General features: G+C 47.6%; 1 protein-coding gene across 1 annotated transcript in view; it reads left to right on the forward strand.

The window, feature by feature from the left end:
• Positions 1-14664: 14664 nt before the first annotated feature.
• CADM3 (cell adhesion molecule 3) overlaps positions 14665-27180 on the forward strand; it is a 104517-nt gene continuing 92001 nt past the window's right edge. Inside the window, exon 1 of the mRNA XM_060694388.2 lies at positions 14665-15139. Within this exon, the coding sequence (XP_060550371.1) occupies positions 15070-15139 (70 nt within the window). The 5' untranslated portion in view covers positions 14665-15069. The remainder of the gene's footprint in view (positions 15140-27180) is intronic.

Below are 27180 nucleotides of genomic sequence, written 5' to 3' on the forward strand. Positions count from 1 at the left end.
AAGGGTTCATACCACTTTATAAGGCCTTGGTAAGGCCACACTTGGAATACGGCATCCAGTTTTGGTCGCCACGGTGTAAAAAAGATGTGGAGACTCTAGAAAGAGTGCACAGAAGAGCAACCAAGAGGATTAGGGGACTGGAGGATAAAACATACGAAGAACGGTTGCAGGAACTGGGTAGCAGAGATGGGTTTCAGCAGGTTCTGACCAGTTCTGGAGAACCGGTAGCAGAAATTTTGAGTAGTTCGGAGAACCAGTAGTCAAAATTCCCACTGGCCCTGCCCCCATCTATTCTCTGCCTCCCAAGTCCCAGCTGATTGGGAGGAAATGGGGATTTTGCAGTATCTTTCTCCTGGAGTGGGGTGGGAATGGAGTTTTTATAGTATCCTTCCCCTGCCACACCCACCAAGCCATGCCACGTCCACCAAGTCACACCCACAGAACCGGTAGTGTAAAATTTTGAAACCCACCACTGCTGGGTGCGTCTAGTTTAATGAAAAGAAGGACTAGGGGAGACATGAGAGCAGTCTTCCAATATCTCAGGGGCTGCCCCAAAGAAGAGGGAGTCAAGCTATTCTCCAAAGCCCCTGAGGGCAGGACAAGAAGCAATGAGTGGAAACTAATCAAGGAGAGAAGCAACTTAGAACTAAGGAGAAATTTCCTGACAGTTAGAACAATTAACCAGTGGAACAACTTGCCTCCAGAAGTTGTGAATGCTCCAACACTGGAAGTTTTTAAGAAGAGGTTGGATAACCACTTGTCTGAAGTGGTGTAGGGTTTCCTGCCTAAGCAGGGGGTTGGACTAGAAGACCTCCAAGGTCCGCTTCAACTCTGTTATTCTATTCTATTCTTACCACTGCAGACATTCCCCCCATCTCAGAGCCCAGAAAGGTGAGAGGGGGCCATTAAACATGATTTCCATCCACCTGCGGGGCCCTTTCCTATCTCTCTCTCAACCCCCGTTGGGTTTCCCTAACTAGGCTTCCTGCCAATTCTCCCTCCCTCTGCCCCCCTCCCCTTTTTAATCCAGCACAGTGGCATTAGTTTCCAAGCAACAATATTTGAGATACGGCAATGAACACATGATGATTATTTTATTATATGTTTCTCCCGCCGCGTCACCAAGAGATCCCCGATGTGAAATCTGCCAAGTTAAATGCTGTGAAAAGGCAAGATGTTGAGAGGGGTGGAGAGAGGGAGAGAGAGAGAAGAACAGAAGGCTTGGAATATATCTGTCTATCTATCTATATTCCCCTACCAGCCAGGACGTTTGTTGGTTCCAATCCCACCAGGCGAAAGGAAGATGCTGTGGATGGGATTGAGCAAATATTTGGCGTAGAGGTTTGGCAGTTCTCCAAGCAAGGAGGAGGGGGAGGAGGAGAAGGAGAAGGAGAGAATTTTGATCAAGATCTTCTGAAATTTGGGAGAAGAGGGAGGAGGAGGAGGAAGGGGAGGAGGAGAGGAGGAGGAAGGGGAGGAGGAGGAGGAGAAGAGGAGGAGGAGGAGGAGGAGGAGGAGGAGGAGGAGGAGGAGGAGGAGGAGAGAATTTTGATCAAGATCTTCTGAAATTTGGGAGGAGAGGGAGGAGGAAGGGGAAGGGGAGGAGAAGGAGGAGAAGAGGAGGAGGAGGAGGAGGAGAGAATTTTTATCAAGATCTTCTGAAATTTGGGAGGAGAGGGAGGAGGAGGAGGAAGGGGAGGAGGAGAGGAGGAGAAGAAGAAGAAGAGGAGGAGGAGGAGAGAATTTTTATCAAGATCTTCTGAAATTTGGGAGGAGAGGGAGGAGGAGGATGAGAAGAAGAAGAGGAGGAGGAGAAGGAGAAGGAGAAGAGAATTTTGATCAAAACATCAAGATCTTTTGAAATGTGATAGGTACTTTATCTTTGGGTGCTTCTTCCATAACAACTCTGACATTCGTGCTTGGTTTGATTGCCTGCTTGGTACACAAAGTGTTTTATCTTTTCTCTGTAGTAGCCTTCTCCTCCTTCTCCTCTTCCTCCTCCTCCTCTTCCTCGCCATGGGACTGTCTCCTGACAATATGCCCATTGCCGGAATATCATCAAAAAGCAAAAAAAAACCCCAAGTCTATTCCATGTCATCTGATATTTTATTTACAGACATCGCTTGATCGTGTTTAAAAGTTAAAAGTAAAGCTGTTGGGAAAGGCAGGTTTCACGCCTTTGATTTTCTTCTTGATGTTTCGGAAATGTAGAGGTAGGCAGGATGGGATACATAAGAAATCCCTCCACCATCACCTTCCCTTGTTCATGTTTGTCACTGTAATTCAGCGTCTTCTTTATCGGCATTTCGGAGACTCTCTCAAAGAAGCCCGTAAGAATTCATCGAAAATACAAATGGTGGATGTTAGCAACCTTGGGAGCTGTTTGGATGTTGGCCCCGCTCCTCAAAACAACAAAAGTAATCTGGAGTGGGAAACCCTCTCAAAGAATCATAGAATCTTAGGGCTGGGAGGGACCTCGGAGGTCTTATAGTCCTACCCCTGCCCAGTGGTGGGATCCTTATGATTGAATAACTGGTTCGGTGATTACGTGCTTCCTAGCTAATAGTCGGAGCTACCGGTGTGAAGTTTCTGAAAGATGCCCTAATTAATTCATGAGCCATGAGCCGAACTTTAAAAGAAATACAGTTGTTTATTAGGAGCACCATTTCGGCAACATTCGGATGCAGTTAGAACTAATCCCACGTAGATTTACGTTCCCCTATGACCCTGTCTCTCCCCTCCTCTCTGGCCATGTCATAAATCACATTCTCCAATTAACCACTTTGGCTGGCTGTGAAATCCAACACCCTCCTTCTGATTGCGGTCAGGAAGAATGTATGGAATGCACTTCAGTTAGGGAAATCAATCAGCTCTATCAGTTCTCCCTCCCTCCTGCTCATGGCAACTTGAAAGCTTTGCAAGTTGACAACCGGTTTGCCAAAACTGGTCGAATCCCACCCCTGCCCCTGCCCAAGTAGGACTCCTTATAACCACCGTAGACAAATGAATATCCAGTCTTTTCTTGAAAACCTCCAGTGATGGAAGCCACCTTGGAGATCAAAGAACCTAAACACTGTTGTGGGTTCCAAATGTTTTGGGATTGCTTGGGCCTTCCCATTGGCCATACTGCATGCACAAAGCCTCCATTCGACATTTAATATAATCTATTAATATTAATTAATATAATATTAATATAATAATAACAATTAAGTGCTCTGGGACTTTAGAATTCAGGCAGACAAGCACATGCCATGCAGCATCCCCAGAGTTAATCATTGTCGACAGGAAAGCAAAATATATCGGACACGGCACCGGTAACTGGGGACATCCGAGGAGAAGAGAAAGAACTGGAGAAAATCTGCAAACAGAAGTATTGTGTTTCCCCCCCAAAATAAGACCGGGTCTTATATTAATTTTTGCTCCCAAAGATGCATTAGGGTTTATTTTCTAGTTAGGGCTTATTTTGGGGGGAAATACGGTACTAAATGCCTCCGTCTGGCTGACAATCTTAACTGGGGCTTATTTTTGGGGTAGGGCTTATATTACGAACATCCTGAAAAATCATGCTAAGGCTTATTTTCCGGTTGGGTCTTATTTTCGGGGAAACAGGGTAGAACATCTGTGGCAAAAGAAAGCAAAGATAGGACCAACAAGTGATAAACTCCTCGGTGCCATCCTAAAACATCTGGAGCATCTCTTGAACACCAATCGGCATTGACAAATCCACCCTTCAGTCAATTGCAAAAGGCAGCTCGACTTGGAAACGGTAAGAATATCTTTCAACGTCATCAAACAACGTCTGTTGATCGCAAATCTTCGGTAGGTGGATTAAAATGCCGAATCCAGTCTAAACATCTGGCTGACTGTGTGACAAAGCGGAATAGCGTTTCAAACCTGCCTCTCGCCTCTCTGCTCGTATCAGAGGGAAGGAAGTGAATTGCCCGCAAAAGAAGAACAAAAAATATGTCAGAAAAACGAGCTAGGGAGTCAATATATGTCCTTTATAAGGAGGTTTAACTTCTGATCCGATGAATCCCTCCGAGGAAAACCTTTAATTTCTCTAATGTCTCGTTGTTTACCGATGGGATGAGCAGATCGACGCGTTTTTTCCCTCATGTCTTCTCGGAGACAGGGCTTGCCGAATGCAATATTTTCCCCCTTGTTTTTCATAATAATTTAATTTTTTTTTCCAATTTAAAAAAAGGGGACGGCATGAATTCAAATGAGCTGTCAGATTGAACCGGAATCCACCTTTTTAATGAATTAAGAACAGGCTTAATTTGGTCAGTCCCAGCCAATTTCTCAGCTGACAGGTTGATCTTTTCACATGTCGACTCAAACGGAGGCCTCCCCTGAGTTTAACCGGGTTTATTCTCCAAGCGGACATGGGAAAAGCACAACCAATAGGGGCAGTCATCTGACAGAACTAAATCTGGAGAAAATTTAGATTTTCCCCCCCCCCTTACCGACTACAGGCAGGAGTGGGCTGTTGGGGGTTTGCAGGGGTTCGGGAGAACCTCTAGCTAAGATTCTGTGCAGTTTGGAGAACCCCCAAATCCCTCTCCTGGCTGGCCCCGCCCACTCCTCCCCACCCCTCCCAGGAGTCCCCACGTGGCCCATTTTGGATGCAGGTAAGTGCAGGGTGCGCATGGAGGCTCGGGGAGGGCAAAAAACGGGCCTACCGGAAGTTTCGGAAGGCTGCAAATGGGCCCATTTCCAGCCTCCAGAGGGCCTCCGGAGCCTGGGGAGGCCGTTTTTCACCTTCCCGGAGGCTCGAGAAAAGCCTCCGGAGCCTGGGGAGGCTGTTTTTCACCCTCCTGGAGGCTCGAGAAAAGCCTCCAGAGCCTGGGGAGGACAAAAACACACACACCCTCCATTGTGGTGCAGGAAGCCAACTAGGCGACACCCACCATGGCCATGCCCACCCAGCAACCGGGCAGAGAACCCCTTGCTAAAATTTTTGAAGCCCACCCCTGACTACAGGTAGCTCTCGACTTACGACAAATCGTTTAGTGACCGTTCAAAGTTACAACGACATGGGAAAAAAAGTGATTTATGACCGTTTTTTCCACACTTATGACCGTCGCAGCATCCTCATGGTTACCTGATCAACATTCAGACGCTTGGCAACTGACTCACATTTATGATAGTCACAGTGTCTTGGGGTCATGCGATCCCCTTTTGCAGCCTTCTGACAAGCTATGGGGAAGCCAGATTCACTTCACGTTATTAGCTTGAGTGCAGTGATTCACTTAACAACCGTGGTAAGAACGGTCGTAAAAGGGGGCAAAGCTCACTTTACAAATGTCTCACAGCAACAGACATTTGGTGCTCAGTTGTGGTCATAATTTGAGGACCACCGGTATAAAAATCAGTATCTCTAGCAAGTAAACCAAGAAACGATCGTTACTGCTTCAATCTGGGTTCATTCACTTGGCATCATCGGCTCCAACGGTCACAAGTCTGAGGACTACTCAAAAGTCACTTCCTTCAGTGATGTTGTAACTTCAGTCACTAAACAAATGGTTGTAAGGTTGTAAATACGAGTAATGTACAATATATCCTGTATAATGTATATATCTATACATTTTTGGACATTACAGTACAGCCCGTCTTAGGTATGAACAAGATCATCATCTTCTTTTAACAACCCCATAATCCCTTGCGGGGTGGAGTCTGGACAACTGAACGGAGCTAGCAGAGTGTTTTACTGGCCGGATGCCTTTCCTGTTGCTGGGGTGGTGTTTTGTTCAGCAGATAATATTCTCATTGTGCCCAGAGCGAAAAATATCTGCCTCTACCTAGGACCGAACTCACAGCCTCTTGACTGCAAGGCGAGAGCTCCACCTCTAGGCCACCGCACCACTCCTTAGGTATGAACAAGATGGCGCCTGGAAACTCCAGTGTAATCGAAGACATTTGCTTTGGTGCCCATCAAGCGCCAGACGCATCTCGCCTCTTGTAAAAATAACTCTTACCTTTAAAAAAATATCCTTAGGCAACAGCTCTTTAGCAAAACAAGCTGTCTCTAGTATCCTAATTATTTGCAAGGAAGCTGTTTGAGGGAGTGGGGATCGGAAAGTATCCAGGGAGATAAATTTGCCTTCGAGAAAATGGGCTGTTGAGAGGAACAGGGCCTAGCCAAAATGGCAACCATATTTCGCGGGTCTACTAATTTAGTCGCTATGTTGAAAAATGAAATAAGATTGGTTTGGCGTGATCTGTTTTTAACAAACCCCGTGCTGACTTCTAGTTATCACTTGGACTGCTTTTGCAAATGTCCTGGCAGACATTTTGTGAATGTGCTGACGAAGATATTCTTGAAATTGGAAACGTGACCCAGCCTCCAAAAATTTATAACGCACAACTCTTTGGGCTATGCTTCTGGGTTATCCCAGTTAATCTAACCCAGGGAAAAAGAATAAAATATTTGGAATTTTTAGTGCGGCGGAACGGGGAGAAATTCTGTCTACTGTATGTGGTCACTAAGAGTGGGAACTGACTTGATGGACTCTGATCAATCACATAATCACTCTTCACACTTTTGGACAGAGCAAACTCTCGGCTCTCTGGGCGTGTTTTATACTTATGCAGTGAGAACTAGTGCTTCACATGCAGAATATTAGAAGTGAAAGATATCAATAAATTGATATATTGGCTGGTATTTCCACAACTTCACTGCTGCTGGAGGCTAAGAATTTTTTTGTTGTTGTTAAAGCCATTCCCTGCCTAGAAAATTACTTAGCAAGTCATGTAGTAGAATTCCTTAATCAAGGAACGGGAAGGGTTGAATTGATCAAGATGAATTGACCAAGGATCTACTTTTAAAGTTCGAATAATGTTTGTTTGTTTGTTTGTTTGTTTGTTTGTTTGTTTGTTTGTTTGTTTGTTTTAAACTGGATCTTTACTTTAGAAGTCACATTACAATTTTTGCATAGGTGATGGACTCAGGGGATGAAATTCAGCAGGTTCTGGAGAACCGGTAGTGGAAATTTTGAGAGTTCGGAGACCTGGCAAATACCACCTCTGGCTGTCTCCAGAGTGGGATGGGAATGGAGATTTTGCAATGTCCTTCCCCTGGAGTGGGGAGGGAATGGGGATTTTGCAGTATCCTTCCCCTGGAGTGGGGAGGGAATGGGGATTTTGCAGTATCCTTCCCCTGGAGTGGGGAGGGAATGGGGATTTTGCAGTATCCTTCCCCTGGAGTGGGGAGGGAATGGGGATTTTGCAGTATCCTTCCCCTGGAGTGGGGAGGGAATGGAAATTTTGCAGTATCCTTCCCCTGGAGTGGGGAGGGAATGGGGATTTTGCAGTGTCCTTCCCCTGGAGTGGGGAGGGAATGGGGATTTTGCAGTATCCTTCCCCTGGAGTGGGGAGGGAATGGAGATTTTGCAGTGTCCTTCCCCTGACACGCCCACCAAGCCACATCCACAGACCCGGTAGTAAAAAAATTCGAATTCCACCACTGGCTCATCGTGATGATCAAAAACCTGCAAGATCTAGCACCATATTTTTTTTTAAACAACACCCAGTGGAATTTCCTGGAGTTTCCTGGAGGCAGTTGTGTGGGAATTGCAAAAAAAAAAAAAAAAGTCAAAAAAGTCAAGATGGCAACTGACACCTCGTCTCCTCTCCCCTGTACGTTTTGACATCTAAGAGCAGAGCGAAGGCCAAACAAAAGGCAACCATTTCCAAAAAAAAAAAAGAGAGAGAGAGAGAGAAAAATCTTGTTTATTTTGCACTTCTCTTCCAGAAGGACAAGGTAGATCTCTCCCCTTTACATCTCGACAATCAAACCTGGAAGCAGACCAAGGTCAATTTCACAGCTGAGTGGACTCCACCCTGACCTTCCCCCAGATCCCTGCCCATCACTCTACCCGCAATGCCAACTCTGCTCTGAATGGGACACACGACGATGCCCTCCCCCACTCCCCAATTTCTCACGGCTGAGCGGGACGTCATATCCAGAGGCGGTTTACGTCCTTGGCTGGGAGAGAAAGAACCAGGACAAAGGTGTCACCTTTACACCCTGCTTTTTGGAGCATCTGGCCGGCCATCTGGCTGGACTAGAAGGCCCGTTGGTTAGTTCATTAATCCTCCATAAAAGAGCACGGACCTTCCCCAGCGCATGTTGATCCAGAGCAACGGTGCATCAAATACTACCGTCCTATTAAAAAAAAACCAAAAAAAAGGGGAATTACGTCTTCTTAGGGGGAAGTTGTAGTTTACTACAACTACAACTCAAAAGCAAATGCAACGGTTGCCAGTCTGCAAAGGACTTGTTGGCCACGGGCCCTTGAGCTTTTAATGCCTCTCCCACCCCCTACCCCCAAAATCTATGCGCGTCTCTCGGCTCTGTAGTACCCATTTGCCTTTCTGTCACCTGCGGTTGGCCTGGAGGAGAGCATCTCTGCGTCTTTGGCAGGCAAATAGACACCAGTGTGTAGCACATATGCACACAGTGGGGGGATCCCGCTGTGTATTATTGTTCCTTCTCCGCCTGCCACTCCTTCCGAAGATGCCAACGCTTTAAGGTGGAATTCAGAAGTTTATTGCAACGAAGCTCCTCTTGGGTGACTAATGAATAGAGTGCGCCATTCTTCCTTTCCTTTCTTTCCCCGCTGCTTTCCAAGACTGGCAGCCTGAATTTAAAATAGGCATCACCGGCTCTCAGGAGGAGACCCTCATTCCCCATCCACCCACCCACCCCATGGCCTTTCAGGAAAGCCAAAACAACATTCAGAAAGTGCTTGCGGTGGAAAAAAGGAGGAGGAGGAGGAGGAGGAGGAGGAGGAGGAGGAGAGGAGGAGGAGGAAGGGGAGGAGGAGGAGCCTGTAGTACAGTGGACTAAAGCACTGTTATTAACATCTGTTGCTTGCAATTGCTGCAAGTTCAAAACTCTCCAAGGCTCAAGGTTGACTCAGCCTTCCATCCTTTCTAAGGTAGGTAAATTGAGGACCCAGTTTGTGGGGGCAATAAGCTGACTTTGTATAAATAGACAAAAGTATGAAGGCTATTGCTTAGCGCATTGTAAGCCGCCCTGAGTCTCCGGAGAAGGGCGGCATATAAATTAAAGCAAAAAGAAGAAGGAGAAGGAGAAGGAGAAGGAGGAGGAGGAGGAGGAGGAGGAGGAGGAGGAGGAGGAGGAGGAGGAGGAGGAGGAGGAGGAGAAGAAGAAGAAGAAGAAGAAGAAGAAGAAGAAGAAGAAGAAGAAGAAGAAGAAGAAGAAGAAGAAGAAGAAGAAGAAGAAGAAGAAGAAGAAGAAGAAGAGGAGGAGGAGGAGGAGAACTGTGGGGTCCTTGGTGCTCTCTGAGCTTGGTTATTTGCTTACCAACATTTCATGATCCAACTAGGCAACATTATCAGTGCTAGAAAAGAATGGAGTTTCTGGAGAAGAGGAGGAGGAGAAGGAGGAGGAGGAAGGAAGGAAGAAGAATGAAAAAAGGAAGGGGAAAGGAAGAAGAAAAGAAAGGAAGAGGAGATAGAGGAGGAGATTGGGGAGGAGGAGGAAGGAAGGAGAAAGGAAAAGAAAAAAGGAACAACAAAAAAAGGAAGAAAAATGAAGAGGAGATGGAGGAGGGAGGGAGGGAGGAAGGAAAATGAAGAAAGGAAGAAGGAAAAAAGGAAGGAAAAAAGAAAGGAAGAGAGATAGAGGAGGAGATGGGGAGGAGAAGAAAGGAAAAGAAAGAAAGAACAAAAAAGGAAGAAAAAGAAAGAGGAGATGAAGGAGGGAGGGAGGGAGAAAGGAAAACGAAAGGAAGAAGGAAAAAAGAAGAAAAAAGAAAAAGTTAGGTGTGAGAAATCCGTCCCTGTTGCCGTGGAAAAGGGAGGCAGGCAGGACAGTGGCTTTTCTATAAATCCCTCTGCCTTCTGGCTGAGCTAGTCAAAGGAAATCTGGCTTTCTAAAACGTTGCCACCTTTCAAAGCGGAGGGGCTCCAGGAAAACGGCCAAACTACAACTACCAGCAGCTCCGACAACCAGAGAGGGATGCTGGGAATTGTAGTTTTAACGACTTGGAAGAGGGTACCTCTCTTAGGAAGTCTTTTTTTTCAGACTGGGAGGTTGGGAATTTTGCAGCCAGGAAGGCTTTAGAGCAGGGATGGCTAACCTTTTTGCCGTTGCATGCCAAAAGCGGGGGGTGGGGGATATGGCTACGCATGCCACCTGTGGCACACGTGCCATTAGTTTGCCATCACGGTTTTAGAGGAAGGGTTTCCAACCTTAGCCACTTTAAGGTTTGTGGACTTCAACGCCCAGAATTCCTCAGCCAGGCATAGGTGGCTGGAGCATTCTGGGAGTTGAAGTCCACAAGTTCAGGAAAAAAAAACATTGTTTAGAGAGTTGGAGAAATGTATATACATATAAAAAATAAGATTAGCAGTTGCACCCTTTTGCCATAAAGCAGGTTAAAGAAATAGAGGGAGACGAGAGGAAAGAAACACAAAGGGAATTCTCAAATTACACCGAGAATAAAGCAGAAAAACGGAAGCCTCCTTTTGCAGGGAAGAAATGGCAAGTTAGATTTTGGGACTGCAATTATTGGGAGAGATAACAAGCCGGGTTGCTCTTCTCTCCTTGTGTAACAAAGGGATCCCAGCTAATCCACAAGGAAGGCTGATCAATGGCTCTTTGCTATCCTGCTAATTGCCAAGCCAGCGATCGGCATAAGGGATGGAAGGAGGAGGGCTCTGCAAGGAAAGAGGGGAGAAGGAGGGCAGCCTTGCCAAGGAGGTTGGTGGAAAGGCCACTGACCTTAACCCTAATCTTACTAAAGGGTTCAAAAAGGAGCAGGAGGATGGGGAGCCAATTGACTCCAGAGCAAGGATGCATGTTTTTTAATTATTATTATTATTTTTTTTATAAAAGCACATTCACCTAATTTATTTATTTATTGGTTCGATTTATATGCTGCCCTTTCTCCGGAGACTCAGGGCGGCTTACAATGCGTTAAGCAATAGCCTTCATACTTTTGTATATACCTGCTTAGTAGGGCTTTCGGGCCCCCCCTAAGCAGTGTTCTTTTATATACAAAGTCAGCTTATTGACCCCCACAATCTGGGTCCTCATTTTACCTACCTCGGAAGGACGGAAGGCTGAGTCAACCTTGAGCCCTGGTGAGATTTGAACTCACAGTCATTGCAGGCAGCTGGCCGCTAAGTGCTACTTAACAGCACTTTAGTCCGCTGCACCACCAAGGCTCTAATCCATTTCATATTTTTTGTTTGTTTTTTTACTGCTTTTTCAGTTCAATTTGGCCAGAATCCCGTTATTAAATCAGTGTTTCTCAACCTTGGCAACTTTAATCAAAGGGTAGACTTTCATCTCCCAGAATTCTCCAAGCCAGAATTGTTTTAAAAAAAATAATAATAATACATCTAATTGAATTAGATGATGGATGAGATAATTAGATTAGACACCCCTCCCTTTTTTTAAAACAAAAAACAAAAACCACACATTTAGGCTTGTGAGTCTGCCCATTTCCACAAGTGGAGATCGCACTTGGCTTGTTTCATCGCTGTAATCCCTGCATTACATTTCCCTCTGCCCCCCTGCCTCTTCTACACCCCACATGGACGACTTTAGCTGCACTGGATGTTGGCCGACCGTCGCTTTAATTCTAAACCATCTTTGGGAGGAGATGGTTCAACCCCTTCCAGATTTTTTGGTCCGAGAGAGTGTGTCTACACAGGTAGTTAATAACATCTGCAACCTGTTTCGACTCTGGTGCCCCCTGCAGGCAGCCTGAGACTTAGCATAAAGGTTTCCAGAGGGTGTGGTCCTTCTCTCATCCCTTGAATTCCAATGAGTTGCATGGAGTGGGGGTGGGGGGGCGTGTTTGCTTTGCTTCTGTTGTTTATTGTGAATTTTTTTTCCCCCTCTGGAAAATTAGTGCCAACCTGTTCAAGGGGGCTTTTTGGGGGGGGGGTTGAGGAAATAGCCCCTGATATCACTCACTTCTGATAAACTTGCAAAGGGGTGTGTGCAGTGGGGAAATCCAAGTTGTTTTTTTTACTACCGGTTCTGTGGGTATGGCTTGGTGGGCGTGGCAGGGGAAAGGATACTGCAAAATCCCCATTCCCACCCCACTCCTGGGGAAAGGATATTGCAAAATCTCCATTCCCACCCCACTCCAGGGGAAGGATACTGCAAAATCCCCATTCCCTCCCCACTCCTGGGGAAGGGATACTGCAAAATCCCCATTCCCTCCCCACTCCAGGGGAAGGGATACTGCAAAATCCCCATTCCCTCCCCACTCCAGGGGAAGGATACTGCAAAATCCCCATTCCCACCCCACTCCTGGGGAAAGGATATTGAAAAATCCCCATTCCCATCCCACTCTGGGGCCAGCCAGAGGTGGTATTTGCCGGTTCTTCGAACTGCTCAAAGTTTCCACTACCGGTTCTCCGAACCATCTGCCACAATCGCTACTGGATCACCAGATCCGGTCCGAACCGGGAGCATTTCACCCCTGGGGGTGTGCAGAGTTGAGTTGCTGGGGGTTCGTAGGGGTTCGGGAGAACCTCTAGCTAAGATTCTGTGCAGTTCGGAGAACCCCAAATCCCACTCCTGGCTGGCCCCGCCCCCACCCTGCTCCTCCCAGGAGATCCCCACGCGGCCTGTTAAGTGCAGGGCGTGTGCGGAGGCTCGGGGAGGGCGAAAAACAGGCCTACCGGAAGTTCGGGAAGGCCTCCAGAGGGCCTCCTGAGCCTGGGGAGGCCATTTTCGCCCTCCCAGAGGCTCGAGAAAAGCCTCCGGAGCCCGGGGAGGGCAAAAACACCCCCCACCCCCCACCCCCCTGCAGGAGGCTGACTAGGCCACACCCACCATGGCCACACCCACCCAGCAACTGGGCAGAGAACCCCTTGCTAAAATTTTGGAAGCCCACCACTGAGTGTCTCGTTAAGGGAAAGACTTGGGCTGGGACAAGCCAGCATCAGGCCTTGATCGGAACAGAATAACGGAGTTGGAAGGGACCTTGAGGTCATCTAGTCCAAACCACGCGCCCCTCCCCCAAGCAGGAAACCTTCCATCATGTCAGGGAACAACCTGATTTTGGGCCTATCGCATCTCTCAGCCCTACAATCTAGATTTGTCCCCAAGGACCTAAAATTAAGGGAGATTCCCACTAAATTAGCCTGCTTGATAAAGCTGATGCACAGGTAGTCCTCGACTTAGGACCAGTTGCTTAGTGACTGTCTGATGTTATGACAGGACACCTCCCCCCCAACCCCCAAAAATAGGACCTACTATCCAGATTTAAAGTTCCAGAGTCAGGGAATCATCCCCACGGTCACATGACTGCAATTTTTTGGCACTCGGCAACGCTCCCCTCCCCCCATTTATGTCCATTTCGCCAGAAAGCAGCATTTGCTTCCCCTTTCACCCCCATAGCAAACGATGGGTTCGCTTAACGACCGCTGCAAAAAAATAATAAAATTAAAAAGGGGTTAACATTGGAAATGCGGCCACGCGGAGATCCCCTTTACGGCCGTCGCAACTCACGACCAAAATCGTGGTCTCAATTCCAGGGGTAACTCGGAGACTTCCTGTACTTCTTGGTAAGCTAACAGTAACAGAGTTGGAAGGGACTTTGGAGGTCATCTAGCCCAACCCCCTGCTCCCGCATTAGACCTGTACTAAGGATTCGAACCGCCCGAACTGCTGACTGATTGACAAGCTCAGCGTCTTAAGCCACTGAGCCACCTAGTCAAGCCCCCTTCCAGCGTAGACAGAAGAATCAAACAAAAACCGAGATGGAATCCCTAAACAGGTGATTCGTGTCCCACCTGTCTTTAAAAAAAAAAAAAAAAAAACAGGTGAGAGTTTGATCCCCCTGGGTATGGCAGTCATCTTGACCTCCTCCTACCCGTGTCCTGGGTAGAAGTTTTTTTTTTTTCTAAAACCCCCCCCCACAAAGCAGCCTCAGGAGCTGGTTTTGAACCTTTGGCCCACCCAGGTATCATCCCACGCAGGTATGATGAACACCTGGCTCAAGGATCCCCGTTGGCCCCAAGGCTGAATTTCCACGCTCCGGACGGATTGGCGGCTCATCTCAAACGGGGGAGACCCTCCTACCCATCATCCCCCCCCCTCCCTCCTTAGATGCATGCATGATTATCATCATCCCTAGCATTGTTGTGTTTGGTAACCCGGGATGGGGGGGGGCTCCCTCCCAGCGCCCCCTCCCTTCTATTTCTCCCCCCCCCACAACGTCCAGCAGTGGCATTAGATCCAATCTTATATATATCCAATATTGGCCATGGGTGGGGGGGTTGGAAGGGGGGGGAACGGAGCCATCTGGACTACACCAAGTCTCCGCTAAGAGGAGGGGGGGCGAGTGGGAGCTTTCCCCCTCCCCACCTCTGCCCCTCCTCTCCCCCACCCCACCCCTGGCTCAGCGTGGCTTCCCATCCCCGGGCATCCCACCTGTCCGCCTCCCCTTTTCCGCCCCACCTGGCCTGAAAGGACCCCTCCCCGATTTGCATAGAAGAGGGTGGGAGGGGGGTGTGATGCTAACCCCCCCTCCCCACTTTTCCACTCTTCCTCCCCCTCCTCCTCTTCTCCCTTTCGGCGTTCCGACTGGCTCCGTCCTCCCCTCTCCTCGCCGGCCCCAATGGTCTCTCCCGGGTGCTCTATTTAATCCCAGTCACTGCAGCATCCTCGGCTTTTCGCTGGACCTCTCGGCGGCATCCTCCTGGCCGGCCAGCTCCGCGCCACTGCGGTCCCGCTTCGGAGGCTTGAGCCGGGGCGGAGGGGTCGGGGCCAAAGGTCGAGCCCTGCTTTTTTTTTTTTTTTTTTTGTAATTATTTTATTTTTTTTTCTCCCCCACCCCCTCCTCTCTTTTCCCCCCGCCGGTGGGGAGGGGGCAAGGACGAAGTTTGCCAGTCACCCGCGAGGGGGGAAAGGCATCGGATCCCCCCTCCTCTTCTTCTCCTCCTCCTCCTCCTTCTCCTCCCCGCTGCCCTCCTTTCCTTCCTTCTTTCCTTCCTTCTTTCTTCCCCTTCCCTCCCCACGACAGACGGTCCCCCCCACCCCTCCGCCTCTCCTCCCGGCTCCCTTTGCCCACGATGCTGCCTCTGTGGCTCCTGGTCAGCTCGGGGTTGATCGCAGCCAGCCGTGGGAATCTCTCGCACGACCGTGAGTCCACGCCTCGGCTGGGGGAGAAGGAGGGAGGGAAGGAGGGACGGGGGGTGCGTGGATGGGGGGGAGGAGGGGTGCGTGGGGATGAGGTTGGAGGAGGGAGAGCCGTCCGTGGGGAGTGGAGGGGGAGGGGAAAGCGCCCTGCAAGAAGGGAGACTTGGTCGTTATGGCCATTATATTTATTTTATTGCCGTCTAAAGGGGGAGGGGGGTTTCCTGGCGCTGCGAGGGTGGGATGTTTTTACACGCGGGGGGACCGAGAAGGAGGGGAAGGGGGGCGGACGAGAGAGAGAGAGAGAGAGAGACAGACAGAGACGGGTATCCCACCGGACTCCAAACCTGGCCAAGCCAAGCCAAGCGAAAGGAATTCCTTTGCAAGGCACCCCAAGTCTTTCCCGGGCAGAGGAGATCCCCTTCCCCCATCAAGCCCCCTCCCCCTTCTCTCTCTCTCTCTCTCTCTCTCTCCAAGGGGACCTCCTCAAAAGATTTATTCGGGCTTCTTCGCTTTCACAGAAGAGCAGCAAGCCAAAAAAAAAAAATGGGTGGGTGGAAGGGGGGGGGGCTTTCCAAAGGGGGCGTCCCGCATTTAAAATTAGGGAGCAACCCCTTGGAAAGGAAAAAGCTGGGAGAGACGGGAGGAACGGCTGGGGGGAGGGTGAGTGGGGAAGGGGGGTTCGCTGCTTGCTTGCTTGCGATGGGAAGGTGGGGGTGGAGGAGGGGGGGGGAAAGCCCCCCCCTCCCCAGGATAGCAACTCGGCTGCTTCGTTGTTGATGTGTCTGACTTGGGGCGGAGGAGGAAGAGGAGGAGGAGGAGAGGAGGAGGCGACTGCAGGAATCTTTGCCAGTTCTAATGTATGCAAACAGAGCCACCTTGGGAGGGAGCAGCCCTTAAGTGGGGTGGGGGAGGGAAGGAGGGAGGAGCTGGGGTTGAGGGGGGCTGCTCCCCTTTGCAAGGAACATCAACAGGCCGGCTGGCTGGCTGGCTGGCTGGGGAAACGGAGCGACTGCTGCGGCAACAACGCACACCCGTCCGCCCGCCCGCCCGCCCGCCCGCCCGCCTGGCAAAACGAGAAGGCAACGGAGATGGGCACTGCCATTATTCCCGTCCCTTTGCCAAGGCGCTAAGAGGTTGGCGTATGGCACAACAGCATTTTTTCCCCCTTTTCCTGAAACGGCTTTTGTTTGCGCAAGCGGTGGGCGTTTGGATGCTTTCTTGGGGGCCCCCTCCCCAAGAAGGGAAGCCGTGTGGGGCAAAATGCTGATCTGCTGTTTTGTGTGTGTGTTTTTTTTTTCATACTCTGTGCCAACCCCATTTTAACAACAACAAAAATAATAATAATTCCGACTGCTGTGACATTCAAATAATTGGGTTCTCCAAGGCTTGTTGAGATCAAAAGGAGTGGGGTGTTTTGTTTTTTTTTTTTAATTTGCAAGAATAAATAGAAGCACATGCTTTTTTTTTTTTGCAAGTCTGCCTGTGCCCAGAAGTGGTCCTGGCCTGGGTTTTTTCTCATCCTAAGGTGTAGAGAAGTTAGCTGGCTGCTTTCAGAAATGTTCTCCATCATGGTGTTGGAACCCAGGAACGCCTGGTCTGTGTTTGCTGTGGCGTGGACTCCTGTTGTTGCGTAAGAACCGGAAGGGGAGCATTTAATATATTTGCAAACGTTTCAAAGCCAAACAAACACGGCTTCTGTCAGTCGTGAAGGCCAAGTCTGAAGGGATAGGCGAGAGGGAGGGAGGGCAAGGAAATATTTTGGCAAAACAGCCTCTCTCCTGGGGTTGGTGGGGTGGTTTATGGAGAAGACAGCTTTTGAGAATCTCCTGGTTGACTCTTTTTGGGCAAAAGAGTTCCAAAGTTGGCTGCTTCCTTTGAAGTGGCCGTCGCTGGATCGTTTCTGCAGCGTTGAACTCTTCTTAAGACAGGGTCAGTTGGGTTGGGCCTTATTTAAAAAAAAAAAAAACAACTCTTGGGATTGAATTACTAATCAAACATGGGTTGAACTTCCTGAAACATTTCTTAGCAGCGGAGAATTGGGAAGGGTTTCTGTGTTGGATTTGTATCAAAGCTTCGCTCGTCTTGTGGGCCTCTTGTGGGTCTTGTTGGGAGATGTCTTGGTCCCAAACCTTAGCTTCCCACTCTTATTCCCCAATCTTCCAATTCGGAGGTGGGCTGCCTTTGAAGCTGGAGGTTTCATGGAGTCTTAACAACCGAGACCAATAAGAAACCCCACTGGGGTTAGGTCAAAATCCTGTGAACCAAATGCCCACTCCAGATCCCTGCAAGATCTCTTCTATGTTCTAAATTGGTGGTTCCTCTCAAATTCCATGGGTGACAGACTCCTTGGCATGGTCACATACTCTGGGTTGGCAACTTGGACCATCCTCAGTCTTTAATTCAGTTCAAACGTTTGACATCCTGCTTCCTTATGTGTTGACTACGATTCGCTTCCACTTGGCAGAGCCACCAACGGAGAACATGTTGCAGGATGACTTTGCAATCTTTGCAATTTCCTCCTGTCTTCTGGAGAACTTTCTCCCAAGATCTTGGATGACGACTTGCTTCTGGAGAATTGAGAAACGGAGGAGGAGAAGGGTGCTTTTGTCCTTTCCAGAGGACCTGGGGAAGAAGACCATCCTGGGGTCTTCACCCGGATCTTCTAATCCTAACCTCCCTCCAACCTGACAGAGAGTGTTGTCCAAGTACAAAACGAATCACCTTCTCCGTAATGGACTACTGCAGGGGTCTCCAACCTTGGCAACTTTAAGACTTGTGGACTTCTACTCCCAGAATTCCTCAGCCAGCTTTGGAGACCTCTGGAGTAGTCCATTACGGAGAAGATGATTCATCCGTTTCCAATTCTCAAGAAGAAGTCGTCACTCAAGATCTTGCTCCTGGGAGAAGTTCTCCAGAAGACAGGAAACTGCAAGAGTTGAAGTCCACAAGTCATAAAGTTGCCAAGGTTGGAGACCCCTGGACTACTATACTCCTAAAAAACATCTCCCTCGCAAGGAACATGGCGGCAAGGACACTTCAGTTGTCCTAAGGTTGGGTCCACTTTAGAAGGTCGTACTGTGAGTTATACAGAGTATGTCGGTCAATATATATTCTCCCCTTACTAGAGAGATTGCCAGGGAGGACAGACGACTTTTATGTTGGCTTTCTCCTCCAAGACTCAAACCCGGCTACCATGTGGGCAGTGGCAAAATTCTGTGTCCCTGCAATGTCCACAAGAAAAAAAACGGGTTTACAGAATTATAGATGTCAACTGGTGCCAATTTCTTTGGAGATATCTATAACAATTATTGGAAAAATACCTTTACTCACCTACTTATCGGCTCTCCACTCGTGTAAATTAGGGAGGGACCCTAACGGTTTGTGATCATGTATTTTCATAACAGGGATGTTATTGTTCACGATTAATGTCAGTATTATTTTTCATTTATTGTGTGTCTATTGCTGGTCAAGGACCGTAATAAAGTATTTATTTGTTGTGGCCCGTACGCGGCCTGTGCAGCTAGTAGCTGATTCTGACAGCAAGGAGGCTGGTGTGGTGCTGCGCCAGCAGCCTGTGCAGCTGGCACTCGAGTCGGACAATGAGGAGGCTGGAGAAGATGTGGTGCCAGAGGCGGGAATTCAGCCAGGGCCTTCAGAAGCTCCCTTAAGTGAAGAGGACGAAGAGGAGGAGCCTCTTCTCGATGCACGGGCGCGCAGAGCTGCCAAAAGGCAGGGGCGGCTCCTCAGGAGGAGGTCTCCTCGAGAATTGGTCACTCCCTTAGCCTATTTAAGGAGGAACACCGACTGAAGCAATTTGCAGGGAACAACTTCGTTCACATACCTTCGTGTCTTGCCTTGCTTATCTTATCAGCTTCCTGCAAATTGCTTCTGGGCATTCCATAGTAAGCTTTCAGTTATTATTCTTTGAATTCTTGGCGGCTGTTAATGCAATTAATTAACAGCCGTTGTTGTAAAAGACTGGTTTATTCAGTAAACTAAGATTTGAACGGACTTTGTGTGTGCTGCGTTCTTTGGGGTCCGTAGCTGGGGCAGAACATTGTTCTATTCTTTAGAAGGTCTTGGTTTCAGGTTGCTGGATGAAGGTCTTGGTTTCAGGTCTCCGTTGGTTGACTTCCCTAACCACTGTTGTGCCTTTTTGTCTGACGTTTGCATTGATAGACTTTGGACAAACTTGGTTTCTATTGATGAAGTACCACAGCATGCTAAATAGGCTGTAATCTTCACTCTTCAGGATTAATGGGTCTGGGCAGCACCCTGAGGGATCAAAGCCTGTGAATACTACTTAGGTATGTGTGTGAGAGTGTGTGAGAAAAAGAAAAGCACAGAGAGCGAAGCTTGGTTCACATCACACACTTAACCAGGTCAGTGGGGAAGCATTTCTGCAAATAGACAAAGGATTGTTTGCTTTTAATTTTGATTTTGCAGTTGGCGTGTTGGGCAGGCCCAACTTCTTCCATTAGTTTCTGCTTGGCCTGACCTCGAACAATGGATTAATTCGCGACCCCAGTTTGATATGCTGTCCTAATTAACGAATTACATACATCCGGTGTGCCCTGTTTCTCGGTAAGGTTCAAGAAAGATTAAGGGAGAAACGCAGTACCTACCTACTTGAATTGGGGTTATAACTATCCTGCAAAATCCTAGTTGATCGCTAGATGGCAGCGGAGGATTTGATTTTTTTTTCCTGTAGCTCTTTGCTGCTACCTGGAGGCTGTCTAGCGTATTGCAGCTGCGAAATGGATAAGTTACATTTTCTAGTGCATTTATCAGCACAGGAGGTTATTTCTCGTGAATCATGGACTCTTTTGTGAGTCAATCTTTCTTGTGAAAATAACTTTCGGCTGAAGGAATGGCAAGTTTCAAATTTTCCCCACCCACATTGAATATTATTTCAGTTTGATCACCTGGAATGTATTTTGCAAAGCCTTTGATCTCAAACTTGCATATTTCTTGCCCTAGCGTGTATTTTCTGAATTACTGTCAATTCCCTTCCTGACATTTGGAGAGGGTTAAATCTGATGACGTTCTGAACCAAAAGTATATGAAATTGGCCATTCTGAAAATGGAACATTCCAGAGGACTCCAGAAGCTTCCATCAGCACCACATCAAACCATTCATCTTGGGGGGGGGCTGATCTGGTGGGTTTTTCTGAAGTTAATCCTGTACACTGGAAGTCAATACAGGTAGTCCTTGACTTGCAACCATTCATTTAGTGACCAAAGTTAGAACGGCATTGAAAAAAATGCCTTATGACCGTTTTCCCACACTTACGACCGTTACATCCCCATGGCCATGTGATCGAAATCCTGATGCGTGGCAACTGGCATGTACTTATGATGGCTCGAGTGTCACGTGATCTCTTTTTGCAATCTTCTGGCAAGCAAAATCAGTGGGGAAGCCAGACTCGCTTAACCACCGTGCTACTAATCTAACGACTCCAGCGATTCCCTTAACTGTGGCATGAAAGGCCATAAAATGGGACGAGACTCCACTTAACAACTATCCTGCTTAGCAGCGGAAATGTTGGGCTCCACTGCAGAGGTGGGTTTCACATATTTTTACCACCGGTTCTCTGCTACCGGTTCGCACGAACCGGCTGAATACGACCACTGCTCCGCTGTGGTCGTATGTTGAGGACTGCCTGTACCAATAGACCTCCCTAGAATGGCCAGATTGCTGAAGTTGAAAACAATCTGGATTTTCCCACAATGTGTTCTCTTCCTGGCCCAGTAGGTTTTGCATCTATCTCGTCTGGACCAAGTACTGATATAAGGACCGTGGAACAGTGGTCGTATTCAGCCGGTTCGTATCGGTTTGGGTGTACCGATAGCAGAGAACGCGGGTGGTCCTGCCCACCCGCCCCGGCACTATGCCATCCTGTTTAGCACATTTTTGAGGCCGGATGCATGTGCGGAAGGGGTGTGTGCAAGTAGAGCATATGCGTGGAAGGCCGGGCGCATGCCCGGAAGGCACGAAGGGAGCGTGCGCGGCGAACCGGTGGTAACCAAATGTGAAAGCCACTTCTGCTGTGGAAATGGTCAGCCTCAGGGCTGAAATGCTCCCGGTTCGGACCAGATCACCCGATCCGGTAGCGATGGTGATGGGTGGTTCGGAGAACCGGTAGCAAAAATCCCTGCCCCACTGAGCCGCACGATCATCAGAGGCTTTTTTTTTTTTACTTTTAAAAGCATTTTTTCTTCGGCCGAAAAAATTTATTTTTTTTTTTAAAAAAAGACTCTGACGATCGTGCGGCTCAGCTGGGGTCGTCAGAGGCTTTTAAAAGCATTTTTTTCTGCAACCTCTTCAGCCGAAGAGGTTGTAGAAAAAAAAAATGCCTTTAAAAGCCTCTGAAGATCCCAGCTGAGTTGCCTGATCGTCAGAGGCTTTTAAAAGCATTTTTTTTCCTGCAACTTCTTAAGGTTGTAGAAAAAATGCTTTTAAAAGTAAAAAAAAAAAAAAAAAGTTGGCCACGCCCACTCAGTCACATTACCCCACCACCACCAAGCCACGCCCACAGAACCGGTAGTAACAAATTTTACATTTCACCACTGGTCAGCCTGTGCCAGAAATGTTCACCTCCCAGAATTCCCAGCTCCTGGGACCTTGGATGCTTGTTGGGAGAAGCCTGGTTGACGTTAATGAAATTCATAGGTTGGTTAGTTTTCTCCTGTACAGCAATTTCAGCATCGCCGTTCTCGCTGGCCAGAAGGCTTGAGAACTTCCTCCACAAAATTGCTTGGTTGAATTACCTGCCTGGGCTTGAAAATGTCATTAATTTAAATATTAATAAGAAAGCGCGTATGTATAATTTAGGCACCCACCGTGCCCTTTCTTGTTCCTGCAGTACAGCTGCCTCTTAAGCTCGCAGAAGGAAGGAGGCATTCAACAGACGTAGCGTTCCCTGGCACGGGGCCACAAGAGTTGAACAGAGGTTGCTAGAAAAGGGACAGAGGGATGGAAACCGGGAGAATTCGCACGCCTCCCTTGACCGCTTGTCTTGATAAGTTGCAAGAAGGGAGAATTTTCACATTCCAAAAGCAAATTTCAACAAATTGCACGAGAACCGATAGGAAGGGGCAAAAAATACCTCCGACCTTGATGTCTCGAACCTGTTTTCCAAACAAATGTTCGACAGACTGACATTGAGTAGCCTTGGTAGTACAGTGGTCTAAGGCACCCTGTTATTAAGCTGGTTATTAAGACCAGCTGCCTGCAATTACTACTGCAGGTTCGAATCTCGCCAAGGCTCTAGGTTGACTCAGCCTTCCATCCTTTCTAAGGTAGGTTAAATGAGGACCCAGTTTGTGGGGGCAATAAGCTGACTTTGTATAAATATACAAAAGGAAGAAGGCTATTGCTGAGCACATTGTAAGCCGCCCTGAGTCTCCGGAGAAGGGCGGCATATAAATCAAATTTAAAAAATTAAAAAAAAAATTAAAAAAAAATTGACCCACTAAGTCAGTGATGGCGAACCTTTTCGGCACCCAGTGCCGAAACGGGAGCACCCCCCCCACCCCGTGCATGCGCCTGCGTGCCAGAAAACCAACCACCCGGTGCACATGCATGCACCGGGAAGATGGATCTTCCAGTTTCCAGCACACTACCTGGTCTTCCGGTTTCTGGCCTCAATCCGTGTGCAAAGATCGTCTTCCCAGTGCGTGCATGTACACTGGACAGTTGCTCTTCCGGTTTCCAGCACTCTCACGCATGTGAAGACCAGCTGTCCGGCATGCCGTCACCCAGAAGAGCAACGGAGAATGGCTCGCATGCCCAGAGAGATGGTTCTGCGTGTCACTTCCGGCACGCGTGGCATAGGTTCGCCATCATGGCGCTAAGTCATCCACAGATCCTGTGGTTCTTCTGCACGCGGTAGAACGTTCCAGAGATTCCTCGAACACACACACACACACACACACACACACACACACACACACACACACACACACACGATCACTTCTTTAGAAAGGCTCATGCAAATACAATGAATTACTGGAGCTGAACTTAGTCTGGAGGACCTGGCGCCTTTGGCGCGCAGCTTTGGCTGAACGTTTGAGCAAACCGGCTTTGCTCTAAACTAGAATTACAGAAAAGAAAGAAAATATTCCCCAACTCCCTTCCCTAATTCTCTTTCTGCTCGATGCGGAATCCGTTCGGCAAAGAACGACGGCGGTTGTCTTATCTCCAAGAGGCCACCTGGGAATGTGGCTCTGCCCACAACGGGAAGCTCTAAAGGATCCAGAGTTTGGGCAAAACAGGGTGATGTCAGAAAGAGAGTGAGGAAGGAAGGCGGGGCGTTCGGGTTCAAAACTGCCTTTGCTCGCCATCGGGATGAAATGTGCAGCTGGAGAAGGGTGGGTGGGGGAGCGAATGTCAGCAGTGGCGCCACGGTTTCCTAGGAAGAAGGCAGCACATTCCAGAGAGAGGGGCCCATAACAAGAGACCGGACAATCCTAAACTGGATGGGGGAGGGAGGTAGAGGTTCAGGGTAGCCACCCTCTAGAACAGGGATGGCTAACCTTTTTGCCATCGCGTGCCGGGAGCGCCGGGGGGGGGGGGTTTGCGCACGCATATCCACACCTATATTTTTTTCTGTGCATGCGTGCGTGACCCCCACATACCCGCTCCTCCCGCTCCTGGCAAGTGATGGCCCGGTGGCCCTGGTTGGCCTGTTTTTCTCTCTCCCCAGGCTCCAGAGCATTTCTAGGACTCTGGGGAGGGCAAAAACAGCCTTCCCCACCTCCCGGAGGCCTTCCGGAGGCCAAAAACAGCCTGTTTATCAACTTCCGGTTGGACCATAGGTTCGCCATCACGGCTGTAGAATCTCCCAGGATATATCTGTTATCTTTGAACAGTGTTTCTCAACCTTGGCAATTTGAAGATGGATGGACTTCAACTCCCAGAATTCCTCAGCCAGCCATGCCAAAATTCACCTAGCCAGTTTTCATGCCTAAGGGCAGAACTAGAACTCACCGTCTCCTGGTGATTGGCCCAAAATCACCCAGCTGGCTTTCATGTCTAATGCAGGACTAGAATTCACAGTCTCCTGGTGATTGGCCCAAAGTCATCCAGCTGGCTTTCATGCCTAAGGGCAGAACTAGAACTCACCGTCTCCTGGTGATTGGCCCAAAGTCACCCAGCTGGCTTTCATGCCTAAGGAGGGACTAGAACTCCCAGTCTCTTGGTGATTCTTCCAAAGTCACCCAGCTGGCTTTCACCCCTAAGGCGGGACTAGAACTCCCAGTCTCCTGGCAGTTGGCTTAAAATCACCAATGCTGGCTGGGGAATTCTGGGAGTTGAAATCCACCCAAGTTGCCAAGGTTGAAAGACACGGTGTTAGAAGGTTATAGCTTTAGTCCGGCAAGATGGAGTCTATTAGCTATAAGTGAATAAGGAACTGGACTGCTGTGGATCTCACTGTGTCATCTTTGGACTTGACATCCTAGGTGTGGATTGTGGATGGTTCTCTTGAAAAATAACCGATATGGTGCTATACTATTTTCAGGTTTAAGGAATATATTTATGATAAATACTCCCCCTTGCATGCGCCTGACTCATCCCTGGCAACAGTTAGATGGATGTGCTTGGATTAAGTAGGCAGGTGGTGCTTGAGGAAGATCCGTTTAACTCTGGCCGGCGTATTATCGGCCTTCCGATCTCTGCTTATTTGCCTCCCAACCCCTATCTCTCCATTTGTCTCTCTCGTGTTCCTTCTCTCTCTCTCTCTCTCTCTGGATCCATCTGTCTTATCCATTAAGCCAGTACAGTGAGTGCCTCAATTAAGTCAGGTTTCCAAAGTTGCAGCAGAAGGCGGTGATGAGGTCACAGAAGAAGGAAGAGTCAAATTGTTCCTTCCTCTTGAGCTGGCACCCACAGGGTCACCTTCCTGAGACATCTCAGTTCTATTCTGGTGTCTCACTTCTTCTAGCTTCTAGACTTGGTGGAGGATAGATTGCTGTTGGTTCTGTGCTCTATCCTTGAATATTGGATGTTTCTCACCCCCTTGAAGATGGGTGGTGGACTGTGTTTCTCAGCCTTGAAGACTGGTGGACTTCAACTCCCAGAATTCCTCAGCTAGCTTCTGAAAATTGACATCAACCCATCTTCAAGTTGCCAAGGTTGAGGTTGAAAAGTTGTGGAGGCATCTCAGGAAGCTATGATGGAAATACGGAGCTGGGCCAAATGAAATCCTGAGATATTGTAGAGTTGAGATCGTTGGTGGTATCTAGTCCCACTGTGTCAATCCGTGCCTGCTTCCGGTCAAGATCCACAGTGCAGCTATCTCATCCCTTGACAAATGGTTTTGGCTTCAATGTGATTGAGTCTTCAAAAATGGATTATGTTCCACCAAAACTTCTAGCAAGCACAGAGAACTGTAGATTTTCTCTTTGATATTGTCCCAAAGGTGATTTTTTCAAGAGGCAACACTGGACTTTCTGGTTTTTCTTTGAAGACGTTTCGCTTCTCATCCAAGAAGCTTCTTCAGCTCTTCGTGAGAGCTGAGAAGCGAAATGTCTTCAAAGAAAAACCAGAAAGTCCAGTGTTGTCTCTTGAAAAATAAATCACCCTTTGGGACAACCAGGACCTGGATGACTGAGAATCTCCATAGACACCTCCTTGATATTCTGTCCCTAACCTAGTTTTCCATTCTTCCAACACGATTACTGAAGATCTTCCTTCGTTTAATGTTCTCCATTCCTTGCTCCAAAATGGATCCTTTGGCTAACATTGATTTCGGGCTCTAGAAACAGTCTTATCTGTGAATCGTATCAAATGCTGGAAGATCAATAATCAGGAAGGGAGCTGCTGTGATTGATTCTTGGACTTTCCAAGCGAGAGAAAGAGAGGGGAAGAGATCTGAAACACCACTTGGCTTTATCGATCTGCCTCCATGCCTTTGTTCCCCATCTCCCAACCCCTGGAGGCCTCTAACTATGCGGGGCATCGTTGACAGAGCCCTGGATTGGAATTCCACCCATCTGGGTACACAGAGCCAATGCAACAAAAAGCTTAACCCAACAAAGGCAACTTAGAAATAGAATAGAATAGAATAGAATAGAATAGAATAGAATAGAATAGAATAGAATAGAATAGAATAAATGTAGAGTAGAATAGAATAGAATAATAAGAATAGAATAGAATAGAATAGAATAGAATAGAATAAATGTAGAGTAGAATAGAATAGAATAATAAGAATAGAATAGAATAGAATAGAATAGAATAGAATAGAATAGAATAAATGTAGAGTAGAATAGAATAGAATAATAAGAATAGAATAGAATAGAATAGAATAGAATAGAATAGAATAGAATAGAATAGAATAGAACAGAATCCTTTATTGACCAAGTGTGATTGGATACACAAGGAATTTTTCTTGGTGCATAAAAAGACAAGATATATTCATCAAGAATCATGAGATACAACAGTTATCTTCTTGATAGTCATAGGGTACAAATAAGCAATCGAATCATAGAATAGAATAGAATAGAATAGAATAGAATAGAATAGAATAGAACAGAACAGAACAGAACAGAACAGAACAGAACAGAACAGAACAGAACAGAATTAGAATTAGAATTAGAATTAGAATTAGAATTAGAATTAGAATTAGAATTAGAATTAGAATTAGAATTAGAATTAGAATTCTTTATTGGCCAAGTGTGATTGGACACACAAGGAATTTGTCTTTGCTCTCAGTGTATATGAAAAGACAAGATACATTAGTCAAGAATCATAATATACAACACTTAATGATAGTCATAGGATACTAATAAGCAATCAAATCATACTAGGAAACAATAAAAACAATATAAATTGTAAAGATACAAGCAACATGGATATAGCCATAAGTGGGAAGAGATAGGTACTAGTAAGGATGAGAAGAACTACAGTCTTCGTAGTTAATTTGACACAGTTGCAGGAATTATCTGTTTAGCGGAGTGATGATGTTTGGAAAAAAACTGTCCTTGTGTCTAGTTGTTCTGGTGTGCAGTGCTCTATAGCGTCGTTTTGAGGGTAGGAGTTG

This window comes from Pantherophis guttatus, chromosome 18, assembly GCF_059756535.1.
Source record: "Pantherophis guttatus breed Tessera chromosome 18, ASM5975653v1, whole genome shotgun sequence".
NCBI lineage: Eukaryota > Metazoa > Chordata > Lepidosauria > Squamata > Colubridae > Pantherophis > Pantherophis guttatus.